Genomic DNA, 13700 nt, shown 5'->3' on the forward strand with positions numbered 1-13700 from the left:
TTTTTCTAGCCAGGTTTCTCTGTGGCTTTGGAGCCTGTCCTGGAACTAACTCTGTAGACCAGGCTGGCTTCGACCTTACAGAGAGATCCCCCTGTCTCTGCCTCCCGAGTGCTGGCATTAAAGGCGTGCGCTACTACCGCCCAGCCCTATAATCACTCTTAATTCATGTTAGATAACCAGGAAGGGGTGGGACCTGAGATCAATATTTTGAGAGGCCAGAGGGGTGGGTCTTAACCCAGAACGGAAGTTCCTGAGCCTCCAAACGCGTGGGGACAGCACTGAGGAACGGACCAAGATGGCGGCTACCAGTGAGGGGCAGCTGTTTGCCGCGGGCGTTGAAAAGGCTTGGGGTGCCGTTGTTCGTTCCCCTGAAGGGACACCCCAGAAAGTTCGGCAGCTGATAGATGAGGGAATTGTCCAGGAAGAGGGAGGCACAGAACCGTGAGTTCCGCAAGCTGTGGTTTGGGCGCTTTGGGAACGGGGGCGGGGACGGGGCCGGGGGCGCGGCGTACGGTAACTTCTATTCGTGACTTGGTGGCGGGAGTTTAATACTTCCTGGGATCTGAAGGAGGCTGGGGCTTCTCCGATTGCTTGGCTTCGACAGCCTCCGGATGTACCTGATGCTGCATCACTAGCGGAATTTTGTTAAAAGCCTTTTTTTTTTTGAGGGAGAAGACGGTTAGCTGAATAAGCAAACCCGACTACTAATGAGGGTTCGTGCGGTGGCTTCTCACAGTCTGAGGACGCTTAGGAATCCCTTTCCCCGAAGACCACTCTTAAATGCATAAAGCAAAAATGTACACGGGATCATAAATGAAACGAATTGCGCGGTAAAGTAGTTATCAAGATAGTAAAGGGAAGTTAGGTGATGACGTGCCACTCCCTCCCGCCGTCCGCCTTAGTTAATGCTGGGCCGGGGATATAGCTGCCCAGTGAGCGCTAAGCCCAGGGTTTGGTCCTCAGCCCTACATTAAGCCGGCAGTGGTGGCACAAACCTCTAAGGTGTGCCGGTGGCGGCAGAGCTAGCTTCTGAAGTTTCAGGCCAACTTGAGGCCCTGTCAGAGAGAGATGTGGAGAGTGGGAAGAGAGGGTTCAAGTGAGTACATTTTTTTTTTCTTGGTAACAAATTCACAGATACTGCTTAGACTACAGTAGGTTTGGCTTTTCTTAACCTTGAGACTGAAGCCATACTATATTTCTCAGCGATTTATGAAATAAATGCTATGTGATTCCCTTCTAGATTTAGGGATCTTCTGATCCCCACCCCACCCCCCAAAGGACTCCTTCTTCTTGAGGTTCTCTGTAAATGTCTGAGGAAGATTCTTGAAATATTTTTTTCTTTCAAGTCGCAGTTATTGGTGTTATCTTATTGCTAAAGAGGTTTGTAGCTGAGCATAGTGGCTTCCACTTGTAATACCAGTGCTTGAAAGTTTGAAGCCTGTGCTACAGAAATGTGACCCTGTTTCTAAGAAACAAAACAGAGATAGTCCAGATGACTCAGTAGATAAACCCTGTGCAAGCCTGGTGACTTGAGTTATCTCCCTGAAACCCACTTAAAGGAAAGAACTGATGTCTGAAAATTGTCCTCTGAACTCTGGAGGCATGTTGTGACGCCCAGACTCACACTCAGGTATCACACACATGCATGTACTAAAAAGAATAGGCAAACAAATGGGTTCTTTCTCTAGACCAGGCTGGCCTCAAATCCACAGAGATCTGCCTGTCTCTGCCTCCCCTAATGCTGGAATTAAAGGCGTGCACCACCACTGCCCTACTTAAAATGGGCTCTTGTTTTAAAATGGGTTCTTGTTTTAGCAGCCTCTTCCTATCCCCAGGAGGAATGTTGGAGGCTGTTGGAATGCCTGTCACTGAAAATGTTTGGTTTTCATTTTCTCTTCTTCTTCTTCTTCTTCTTCTTCTTCTTCTTCTTCCTTCTTCTCCTCCTTCTCCTTCTCCTACTTCTTCTTCTTCTTCTTCTTCTTCTTTCTTCTCCTTCTTCTTTTTCTTTTCTTTCTCCTTTTTCGAGACAGGGTTTCTCCGTGGCTTTGAGGCTGTCTTGAACTAGCTCTTGTAGACCAGGCTGGCCTCGAACTCCTAGATCTGCCTGCCTCTGCCTCCCAAGTGCTGGGATTAAAGGCGTGCACCACCAACGCCCGGCTGGTTTTTTCTTTTTGTTTTCCAAAGCAGGATTTCTTTGTATAACATTGACCTTCTGTAGACCAGGCTGCTCTCAAACTCTCAGATCTCCCTACCTCTGCCTCCTGAGTGGGATTAAAGATGTGATACACCACTGTCTGGCCTATTTGGTTTTCTTTACATTATATTGTTCTGAAGTTTCTTCTTGAAATAGAAAAATCTTGTCTTTGACTTGAACCTCCTAATTGAGGTATAGAGAACAACAGTCCATGCAGATAGCCAATCTTTGTTATTCTTTGCATGTGGAGAGTTAAATTTCTGGGCCAGTAGGATGACTCATTAGGTGAAGGTGCTTGCCAGGAAGCCTGGTGACCTGAGTTCAAGATCTTACTCCACAAAGTTGTTCCTTGACCTCCATACAAGTGCTGATATCATTCACATATCACACACACACACACACACACACACACACACACACACACACACACACGTACATAGCAGTAATCCCAACACTTCAGAGATTGCTGTGGATTCCAGGCCAGGCTGGGTTATAGAGTGAGACTATCTCAAAAAAAGGAAAAGAATTTTTTTCTCTGAGGTGGTTTAAATTGTATTATTATTAGTCGATACCTGAATCCTTGAAGACCTTATTTTGTATTTACTAAAGTTAGGCAAAATATTATTGGAGAACTGTGAATGAGCTAGGAGAGTCTGGCTAAACTTTAAAGAGTTGTATCTGACAGATTGAAGAATTTAGAGTCTATTTAATAAGTATTATGAAGAAAAAGGCTACATTAAGCAGAGGAATGGCTGGACTGCAATGGTGACAGTTGAAATGATCTTTAGAAACGCAAAATCTAGTTTGGGTTTGCTATGTAGTATGTATACAATAGCTAGACTCAGAAGGTTTAAGCAGAGTAATACAGAGATGAGATCAGTAACACTCCTACTGCTTGGTTTCAGAAAGGACACATCTGCTGCATTCCAGTCAGTCAATGGATCGCCTCAAGCAGAACAGCCCCCATTGGAATCTACAAGCAAAGAAGCCTTTTTTCACAGAGTGGAAACCTTCTCTATATCCTTTTTCAGTTAGTGTAAGAAGTAACCTGCTGCAGAATTGTTACTCTAGACTACTATACTGCTTACTCTGATCTTTAGTTTTTGCTTTATGTGACTGCTTACTCTGATCTTTAGTTTTTGCTTTATGTGTGTCTGTGTTTTACATGTATGTGAACCATGTGTTTGCAGTGCCCACAGAGTCCAAAAAAGGGCATCAGATCCCCTGGAATGGAGTTAACAGATGGTTGTTACCCACCATGTGGGTGCTGGGATTTGAACTGGAGCAGCCAATACTCTTAACTGCTGAGCTATCTCTCCAGCCCCTTTACGCTGATATCTTAAGCCAAAGAATCAGTATTGGTAGGAACTTTTCTATAAAAATTAGCACCATAATATGTTATCCCATAAAGCATCAGTTAAGAGATACATCTAATCTTTTGGTTTGTTTTATTTTGAGAGCAGCTTTATAGTTCTGCCTTGGTCCCAAATGCTGGGATGGTAAATGGGAGCCACCATGCCCAGATAACCTTTTCTGCTTACAGAAGTACAAAACAAAGCTGCCAATGCTTCTGTTTTCACATGTATTCTCACTTTTGGTCTTTAACTCACTCCTGTGAAAATAAGTAATGCTACTGACATACTGGTTTCTGTTTGTTTTTTGGTGGAGGGCAAAGCTGGGAATCAAACCTAGGACCTCATGTATGCCAGGCAAACACTTTCCCCCTGAGCCACATTCCCAGCTTCATTGTATTCATTTTACAAACAACAACAAAAAAGTCATGAGACAGCCGGGCAAATCCCAGTACTCGGGAGGCAGAGGCAGGCAGATCTCTGTGAGTTCGAGGCCAGCCTGGTCTACAGAGCGAGTTCCAGGACAGCCTCCAAGACAATACAGAGAAACCCTGTCTCGAAAAAAAAAGTCATGACTAGCCCAGGACATCCTGCTAACATAGAGAGGAGCCAGGACTGTGGTCTAAGTGAAAGCTCACTACTGTCTTGACAATTTCTAGATCCCTTATGTATAATAGTCACTGTTGCATGATTATCAAAAAACAAAACAAAAAAACCCAACTATTATCACACAAATTCTATGGACTATGAATCCAGACACAGTAGTTTTAGCTTTGTTTTTCTTTGTTTGTTTTTTAATTGGGGGGGGAGCAAAGGAAGCCAGAGGAAGGTGTCAGATCTAGAACAGGAGTTACAGGCAGTTGTGAGCACCCAGTGTATGTGCTGGGGACCAAACTTGGGTCCCCTGGAGGTTTTCTTAGATACTGAGTCAGCTCTGTAGCCCAATTTGTTTGTTGTTGGTTTTTTGTTTTGTTTTGTTTTTCGAGACAGGGTTTCTCTGTATTGTTTTGGAGGCTGTCCTGGAAGTAACTCTATAGACCAGACTGGTCTCGAACCCACAGAGATCCACCAGCCTCTGTCTCCCAAGTGCTGGGATTAAATTCATGCGCCACCACCGCCCAGCTCAGGCAGGGTCTTAACTATATGGCCCAAGTGGACAAGGAACTAGTTCTACAACCCTGGCTGGCTTTGAACTCATGATCTTTCTGCCTTTAACTCTGATGTGGGGATTACAAATGTGTGCCGCTATGCTCAGCAGTGTAGCAGAGGTTCAGGCTCCCTTAGAGGCAGCAATGAAGGGTGTCCAGTGCATAGATAGACAGGAAAGGATCCAGTTCCTCCTCTCTTGTGCTGCTATTAGCAGGTTCACTTTCTTGTTACTGTCCCCTGAGGGCTTTAGGCCTGTGCTGTCCAGTGGTCAAAAACCTCCCTCAGTTCCTTAATATAATAAGGGACGCTATTAGAAGAACAGTTCACAACTTGGCAGTGGCTTCCATCACAGTAAACAAGAGAAACAAAATGAAAGCCAGGTTACTTGGGGGAGGAGGTTGGTTGTTTGTCTTCCAGGTAATTTTTTGTTAAATGTAGTGAGACAGGGTCTCACTATGTAGCTCTGGTTGTCCTGGAACTCAGTTTGTTGACAAGGTTGGTCTTGAACTCACAGAGATCTTCCTGGCTCTGCCTACCAAGTCCTGGGATTAAAGGTGTAAGCCACCATGCCCAACATTAAGTATTCTTTTTATTTATTTATTTATTTATTTATTTAGGTTTTTCGAGGCAGGGTTTCTCTGTATTGTTTTGGAGGCTGTCCTGGAACTCACAGAGATCCGCCTGCCTCTGCCTCCCGAGTGCTGGGATTAAAGGCAAGTGCCACCAGCACCCAGCTTAAATGTTCTTTTTAAAATTAACTTTTTATTATGTGTACTTACTTAGTGTGTGTAGACATGCGTATGTATGTGAATGCATGGGTGCCATAGTTACATGTGGTCCTCAGAGGATAACTTGGGGGAGTCTCTTCTCCCCTTCCATCCTGTAGGTTCCAGAGATAAAGCTCAGATTGTTACGCTCAGCAGCAGGCACTTTTACCTACTGTGCATTTCACTGGTCCCACAAGTTACCAGGCCAGCTCATATTCAGGACAGAATTACCCAAGGGCATGAGACCAGGAAGCAGGGACTAGAGCTGCCTTAAAATTGCCTACTCTGGGGCAATCTAAGTACCGAGTTCCTTCTCCAGCCCCTAAAATAAAGTCTCTCTGGCTTTTTGTTTGTTTGTTTTTGTTTTTGGAGACAGGGTTTCTCTGTGTAGCCCTCGCTGTCCTGGAACTCTGCTCTGTAGACCAGGCTGGCCTCAACTCAGATTCACCTGCCTCTGCCTGCAGAGTGGTGGTGTACACCAGCATGCCCAGCAAAATAAAATCTCCTAAGGTAAATAAAGCAGTGAGATTTTTACTATTCGGGATCCATAAATGTTTAAGGACACTTTCCAATATACATAGTTAAAGATGCTATCTGTTGCCAGGTAACCCATGCCTTTAATCCCAGCACTTGACAGGCAAAGGCAGGCAGATCTCTGAATTTAAGCCAGCCTGGCCTACAGAACAAGTTCCAGGACAGTCAGGGCAACAAAGAGAAACCCTGTCTATAAAAACCAAAAAGAGAGATGCTGTCTGATATTTATAACACCTAAGTGGGGTATGGTGGTACATGCCTGTAATCCCAGCACTTGGGAGACTTAGAGAAGGAAAATCACACATTTGAGACTAGTCTGGAATATGTAGTAGTAAGACTCTGTCAAAAAAGAAAGTTAAAAGTAGAGCTGGAGAGGTGCTATTCTTTCAGAGGACCCAAGTTCAGTTCCCAGCATTCACATTGGAGGCTCATAACTGCCCACAGATCCAGCTCCACAGAATCTAATGCCCTTTTCTGGCTTCTATGGTCACCTGCATGCCATATTGCCCCTGGAGCTGCCCATAGCATAATCCCACAGCTCCTTTAGGCCCCCCGTGGTTGATTTTTTATTTTTATTTTAATTTTTTACATTCTGATCCCATTTTCCCCTCCTTCCTCTCCTCCCTCTCCCTTCATTTCCCCTCTCCCCACCTCCCATCCACTGCTCCTCAGAGAAGGTAAGGCCTCCCCTAGGAAGTCTACTAGGTCTATCCCATCCTCATCTGGTTGAGCAGGACCAAGCCAGCCAGCCCCACCCCCACCCCCAGCCCCACCCAATGCCTAGACTGAACAAGGAATCTCTCACAAAGTCATTTGTATATTAGATCTTGGACCCACTGCTAGTGGCCTCATATATTACCCCAGCGTCACCAGGTTGAGTCAGCAATTTCTCATTAGTTCGGGTCAGCTGATTCTATGGGTTTCCCTACTATGGTCTTGACTCCTTTGTTCATATTATTGCTCTCCCTCACTCCAATTGCACTCCAGGAGCCTGAGGATTTTTAAGTGTCTTTCTGCTATTTGATATGGTACTGTTGAGAATTCTTTTTAGAGCTATATCCCGTCTTTTAATGGATTATTTGGTAGTTTGATGTCTAGTTTCTTGAGTTCTTTGTATGTTTTGGAGATTAGCCCTCTGTCAGATGTGGGGCTGGTGAAGATCTTTTCCCATTCTGTAGGGAGCTGTTTTGTTTTCTTGACCATGTCCTTTGCTTACAGGAGCTTCTCAATTTCAGGTGGTCCCATTTATTAATTGTTGCTCTCAGTGTCTGTGCTACTGGTGTTCTATTTAGGAAGTGGTCTTCTGTGCCAATGTGTTTAAGTGTATTTCCCACTTTCTTTTCAGTGGGATGGATTTATTTTGAGGTCTTTGATCCATTTGTACTTGAGTTTTGTGCATGACGATAGATAATGGATCTATTTGCACTCTTCTACATATTGACAGCCAGTTAGTTATACCAGCACCATTTGTTGAATATGCTTTTTTCCATTTTATATTTTTACCTTCTTTACCAAAAATTAGGTATTCATAGGTATGTGGGTTTGACATCAGGGTCTTTGATTAGATTCCATTGGTCCACCTGTCTGTTTGATACCAAGCTGTTTTCATTAGTATTGCTCTATAACAAATAGAGCTTGAAGTCAGGGATGGTGATGCCCCCAGATGGTCCTTTATTATACAGGGTTGTTTTGGCTATCTTGGATTTTTTGTTTTTCCACATGAAATTGAGTATTGTCCTCAATTTCTGTGAAGAATTGTGCTGGGATTTTGATGGGAATTGCATTGAATCTGTAGATTACTTTTGGTAGGATTGCCATTTTTCCTATGTTGATCCTACCTATCAGAGTATAGGAGATCTTTCCACTTTTTAAAATCTTCTTCAATTTCTTTCTTCAAGGACTTAAAATTCTTGTCATACAGGTCTTTAACTTGTTTGATTAGAGTTACCCCCAAGATATTTTGTTATTTGTGGCTTTTGTAAAGGATGGTATTTTTCTGATTTCTTTCTCAGCCCATTTCTCATCTGGGGTCATGTAAATTATCATGTCATCAGCAAATAGTGGGAGTTTGACTTCTTTTCCAAATTGTATCCCTTTAATCTCCTTTTGTTATCGTATTGCTCTAGGTAGAACTTCTAGTACTATACTGAATAGATATGGAGAGAGTGGACAGTCTTGTCTTATTCCTAATTTCAGTGGGATCTCGTTGAGTTTCTCTCCATTTATTTTGATGTTGGCTGTTGGGTTACTGTATATAGCCTTTATTATGTTTAGGTATGTTCCTTGTATCCCTATTCTCTCCAAGACCTTTATCATGAAGAGGTGTTGAATTTTTGTCAAAGGCTTTTTCAACATCTAATGAGATAATCGTGGTTTTTTCTTTCAGTTTATATGGTGGATTACATTGATGGATTTTTTTATGTTGAACCATTTCTGCATCTCTGGGATGAATCCTACTTAGTCATAGTGGATGATTTTTCTGATGAGTTCTTGGATTCCTGGTTTGCCAGTATTTTATTGAGTATTTTTTTTTTCATCTATGTTCATGAGGGAAATTGGTCTGTAATTCTCTCTTAGTTGTATCTTTGCGTTGTTTGAGTATCAGGGTAACTGTAGCCTTGTAAGAAAAGTTTGGGAATGTTCCTTCTGTTTCTGTTGTGTGGAATAATTTGAGGGGTATTGATATTAGTTCTTCTTTGAACATCTGGTAGAATTCCGTGCTAAAACCATCTGACTCTGGGCTTTTTTTGGCTGGAAGACTGTTGATGACTGTTTCTATTTCCTTGGGGATTATAGGTATTTAAGTTGTTTATCTGTTCTTGATTTAATTTTGGCACATGGTACTTATCTAGAAAATTGTCCATCTCCTTAAAGTTTTCCAATTTTGTAGAGTACAGGTTTTTGAAGTATGACTTGATGATTCTTTGGATTTCCTCAGTGTCTATTGTTATGTCCCTCTTTTCATTTCTGATTTTGTTAATTTGGATATTTTCTTTTGTCTTTTGGTTAGTTTGGATAAAACTTTGTCTATTTTGTTGAATTTCTTGAAGAACTAACTCTTTGTCTCCTTGATTCTGTGCATTTTATTGATTTCAACCCTTAATTTGACTAGTTCTTGCTGTCTACTTCTGGGTGAGTTTGCTTCTTGTTCTAGCCCTTTCAGTTGTTCTGTTAATTCACTAGTGTGGGATTTTTCCAGCTTCTTTATGTAGGCATTTAGTGCCATGAACTTTCCTGTTACCTATAAGTTTGGGTATGTTGTGTGGTCATTTTCGTTAAATTTTAGGAAGTCTTTAATTTCTTTTTTATTTCTACCTTGACCTAGTGGTGGTTCAAGTGATCATTGTTCAATTTCCATGTGTTTATGGGCTTTCTGAAATTAATGTTGAATTCTGATTTTAAGCCATGGTGATCCAGTAAGATACAGGGGGTTATTCCAGTTTTTGTTTTTTTTTGTTTGTTTGTTTGTTTGTTTTTTTTGTATCTTGTTGAAATCTGCTTTGTTATGAAGTATATGGTCTGTTTTTGAGAAGGTTCCACGTGCAGGAGCCCTTGTGTTTGGGGCATAGATGTTTGGAATTGAGATTTCCTCTTGATGGATTTTTCCTGTGAATATGAAATGTCCTTCTTTATCTGTTTTATTGATTTTAGTTTGAAGTCTGTTTTGCTAGATATTAGGATAGCTACAGCTTGTTTCTTAGGTCCATTTGATTGGAAAAATTTTTTCCCAATCTTTACTCTGAAGTAATGTATGTTTGTGAGGTTGAGGTATGTTTCTTCTATGCAGCAGAAGGATGGATTCTGTTTTCGTATCTAGTCTACTAGTCTGTGTCTTTTTTTTTTTCTTTAAAGATTTTCTTTTTTTTTTTTTAAAGATTTTATTTTTATTTATTATGTATACAACACTCTGCTTCCATGTATGCCTGCAGGCCAGAAGAGGACACCAGATCTCATTACAGATGGTTGTTAGCCACCATGTGGTTACTGGGAATTGAACTCAGGACCTCTGGAAGAGCAGCCAGTGCTCTTAACCTCTGAGCCATCTCTCCAGCCCCCAGCCTGTGTCTTTTTGAGACCATTTCTATTAATGCATATTAATGACCAGTGATTGCTAATTCCTGTTATATTTTTTTTAAAGGTAACTTTTTTTTTTTTTTTTTGGTTTTACGAGACAGGGTTTCTCTGTATTGAAGGTAACTCTTTTTTAAATTATTTATTTGTTATGTATGTAGTTTTTTATCTGTGTACATACTTGTACCCCAGGAGAAGGCATCAGATCTCATTATAGATGGTTGTGAGCCACCATGTGGTTGCTGGGAATTGAACTCAGGACCCTGGAAGAACAAGCAGTGCTCTTAACCTCTGAGCCATCTCTCCAGCCCTGTTATTTTTGTTTTTTGTTGGTGGTGATGGCTCATCTATTGCCTGTGTTCTTGTGAATGAAGCTGACTTCCTTGGGTTGGAGTTTTCCTTGTAATGCTTTCTGTAGGGCTGGGTTTGTGGGAAGGTATTGCTTAAATCTAGTTTTATCATGGAGTATCTTATTTTCTCCATCTATGGTTATTGAAAGATTTGCTGGGCATAGTAGTCCCTTAGTGAGTGTCCACATAACATCTGTCCAGGACCTTCTGGCTTTCATTGTTTCTGTTGAGAAGTCAGGTGTAATTTTGATATGTCTGCCTTTCTCTATTACCTGGCCCTTTCCCTTTGTAGCTCTTAATACTCTTTCTTTATTCTGTATGTTTATTGTGATTATTATGTAGCCAGGGGACTGTTTTTGTTGTTGTTGTTTTGGTGTTTTTTGCCTAGTCTATTTGGTGTTCTGTAAGCTTCTTGTACTTTTTTGTTTGTTTTTCTTTTTTTCAAGATAGGGTTTCTATGTATTGTTTTGGAGGTTGTCCCTGTAGACCAGGCTGGCCTCGAACTTACAGAGATCCGCCTGCCTCTGCCTTCCGAGTGCTGGAATTAAAGGTGTGTGCCACCACCACCTGGCTGCTTCTTGTACTTTCACGGGCATGTCCTTCTATAGGTTAGGAAGTTTTCTTCTATGATTTTCTTGAATATATTTTCTGTACCTTTGTGTTGGACTTCTATCCCTGTTATTCTTAGGTTTGGTATTTTCATGGTGTCCCAGATTTTCTCTATGTTTTGTGTTAAGGATTTTTTAGATTTAACATTTTCTTTAACCAATGAATGTGTTTCCTCTATCGTGTCTTCAGCCCCTGAAATTCTCTCTTCCATCTCTTGTATTCTGTTGTTTGTGTTTCTGATCGTTTACCCAGATTTTCCATTTCCAGAATGCCCTGAGTTTTGTGTTTTCCTTATTGTCTCTATTTCAGATTTCAAGTCTTGAATTGTTTCCTTCACTTGTTTGATTGTTTTTTTCTTGGTTTTCTTTAAGGGATTTGTCAATTTCTTCCAATTTTTTGTTAGTCTTTTCCTCTTTTTTTTTTTTGGTTTTTCGAGACAGGGCTTCTCTGTGGCTTTGGAGGCTGTCCTGGAACTCACTTGGTAGTCCAGGCTGGTCTCGAACTCACAGAGATCTGCCTGCCTCTGCCTCCCAAGTGCTGGGATTAAAGGCGTGTGCCACCAACGCCCGGCCTCCTCTTTTTTTTTAAGGGAATTTTTCATTTCCTCTTTAAGGGCCTCTCCATATGTAAAGTGGACAACAGCCTTGGGCTTTCACATACATGTATTCCCCTGCATATGCAAACAAGTACACATATACATGCAAAAACACATATGTACACACAAAATTAAGTCTGCCATTTTCTTTTCTTTTTTGTTTTTTCAAGACAGGGTTTCTCTGTGTATCCCTGACTGTCCTGGAACCAACTCTGTAGACCAGGCTGGCCTTGAACTCCAAGATCCACCTGTTTCTGCCTCCCAGTGCTGAGAGTTGTATGGGCCATCTTATTTACTGTCTGCTTTTAATGAATGTATTCCTAGGTTTTCAAAATATGTGTTCAAGTTTTAATTGTGCTTAGTTTTCATATGCATGGTTTTTCTTAACATGAATACTCGTTGAAATGGGCAGGGAAGCCCCCTGAGCTGTCCCCACTTATCTGTGCAAAATATGGCTGGATCACAGTTGAATGCGACATGCTCAAGTGCTCCAGCTGCCAGGCTTTCCTCTGTGCCAGTTTGCAGCCAGCTTTTGACTTCAGCAGATGTGAGTATAAAGCTCAGATCACATTTTCCTCCGCCTTCAAAGACACGTGAGCTGGTAACGTAGCCAGTAGGAGAGCACTGGCTTAGTATGTACAAGGTGCTGGACTGGCCGTGTGTCTGAGTGAAGAATGTGTTGTACTAGATATGACAAGGTGAAGTTGCAATGGCCTTCACCCTGAAGCCTCAGCTGTTCTACTATGGAGTGGCCTTGATTTTGTACTTTCCAGACAGACAGCATTATGTTTGCCTTTTAATCCCAAATTTGAACTTTCAGAGCAGAGAGATACTCTGAAGACCCACACTTTGGAAAGCCCTATGTTCCAAGTTGCACAACATGCCTCCTATGTACCAACAAAGGGTCTTTTTTGTTTGTTTGTTTTTGTTTTTTCCAAACAGGGTTTCTCTGTGGCTTTGGAGGCTGTCCTGGACCTAGCTCTTTTAGACCAGGCTGGTCTCAAACTCACAGAGATCCGACTGCCTGGCACCAACAAAGGATCTTAATTTGGAACTCTCTTGTGGTAACTATTAAGTTGATTTAATTAAGGCCTGGAGAGATGGCTCAGTGGTTTAAGAGCACTAGCTGCTCTTTGTTTTTTTATTTTGTTTTTCGAGACAGGGTTTCTCTCTCTCTCTCTTTTTTTTTTTTTGGTTTTTTTTTTTTTTTTGGTTTTTCGAGACAGGGTTTCTCTGTGGCTTTGGAGGCTGTCCTGGAACTAGCTCTTGTAGACCAGCCTGGCCTCGAACTCACAGAGATCCGCCTGCCTCTGCCTCCCGAGTGCTGGGATTAAAGGCGTGCGCCACCAACACCCAGCTGACAGGGTTTCTCTGTATTGTTTTGGAGGCTGTCCTGGAACTCACTTTATAGACCAGGCTGGCCTCACTAGCTGCTCTTATAGAGGTCCTGAGTTCAATTCCCAGCAACCACGTGGTGGCTCAATCTTTTTTAAAATGATGTGATTGCCATTGTTTTCATCTTTTTAAAGGTATCCTGATTATTTAAATGTATGTGTGGTTATCTTTATTCTCTTAAAGACTCTTGGCTCTTCAGATTTTGAATCTATATAGTATGTAATAATTGCTACTTCTTGTGACTTTCAGATAAGGAACGATGTGCTGAACTCAAGAAATCTTTGTGCAGTGCCCATGAAAAGTTCTGTTTTTGGCCAGACAGCCCTTCTCCAGGTACGTATTCTAAGGATTTCTATTACCATTTCTTTGGATCATCGAGTTTCTAATAGTGCACATTTTCTTGTAAAAACCTAATCTTTGAAGTTACTTTTTTTCCTCCTGTTTGTGCTTTTCAAGATCTTGCATTTATTTATTACTGTCCCACCAGCGCTGAACGCTCTGTGTGTGTGTGTGTGTGTGTGTGTGTGTGTGTGTGTGTGTGTGTGTGTGTGTGTGTGTGTGTGTGTGTGGTAGCCTTTTGACTCTTCACAAGGGCCCTTCAAGGTAGATAATATGAACTCAGTTGTTCTAGGCAAGAGAACTAAGAGTTAGATCAGGAGGCAGAGGTGGGTGGATCTCTGTGAG

At 41.8% G+C, this 13700-nt stretch overlaps 1 protein-coding gene across 1 annotated transcript in view; it reads left to right on the plus strand.

Moving 5' to 3' along the window:
• Window positions 1-259: 259 nt before the first annotated feature.
• The window catches only part of Zc3hc1 (zinc finger C3HC-type containing 1), a 30429-nt gene continuing 16988 nt past the window's right edge, over window positions 260-13700 (plus strand). The window contains exons 1-4 of the mRNA XM_040728650.1: window positions 260-441; window positions 3100-3211; window positions 12018-12168; window positions 13266-13349. Coding sequence (XP_040584584.1) covers window positions 296-441; window positions 3100-3211; window positions 12018-12168; window positions 13266-13349 — 493 coding nt within the window. The 5' untranslated portion in view covers window positions 260-295. The remainder of the gene's footprint in view (window positions 442-3099; window positions 3212-12017; window positions 12169-13265; window positions 13350-13700) is intronic.

The sequence above is a fragment of the Mesocricetus auratus genome, unplaced genomic scaffold, assembly GCF_017639785.1.
Source record: "Mesocricetus auratus isolate SY011 unplaced genomic scaffold, BCM_Maur_2.0 Super-Scaffold_100019, whole genome shotgun sequence".
Taxonomy (NCBI): Eukaryota; Metazoa; Chordata; class Mammalia; order Rodentia; family Cricetidae; genus Mesocricetus; species Mesocricetus auratus.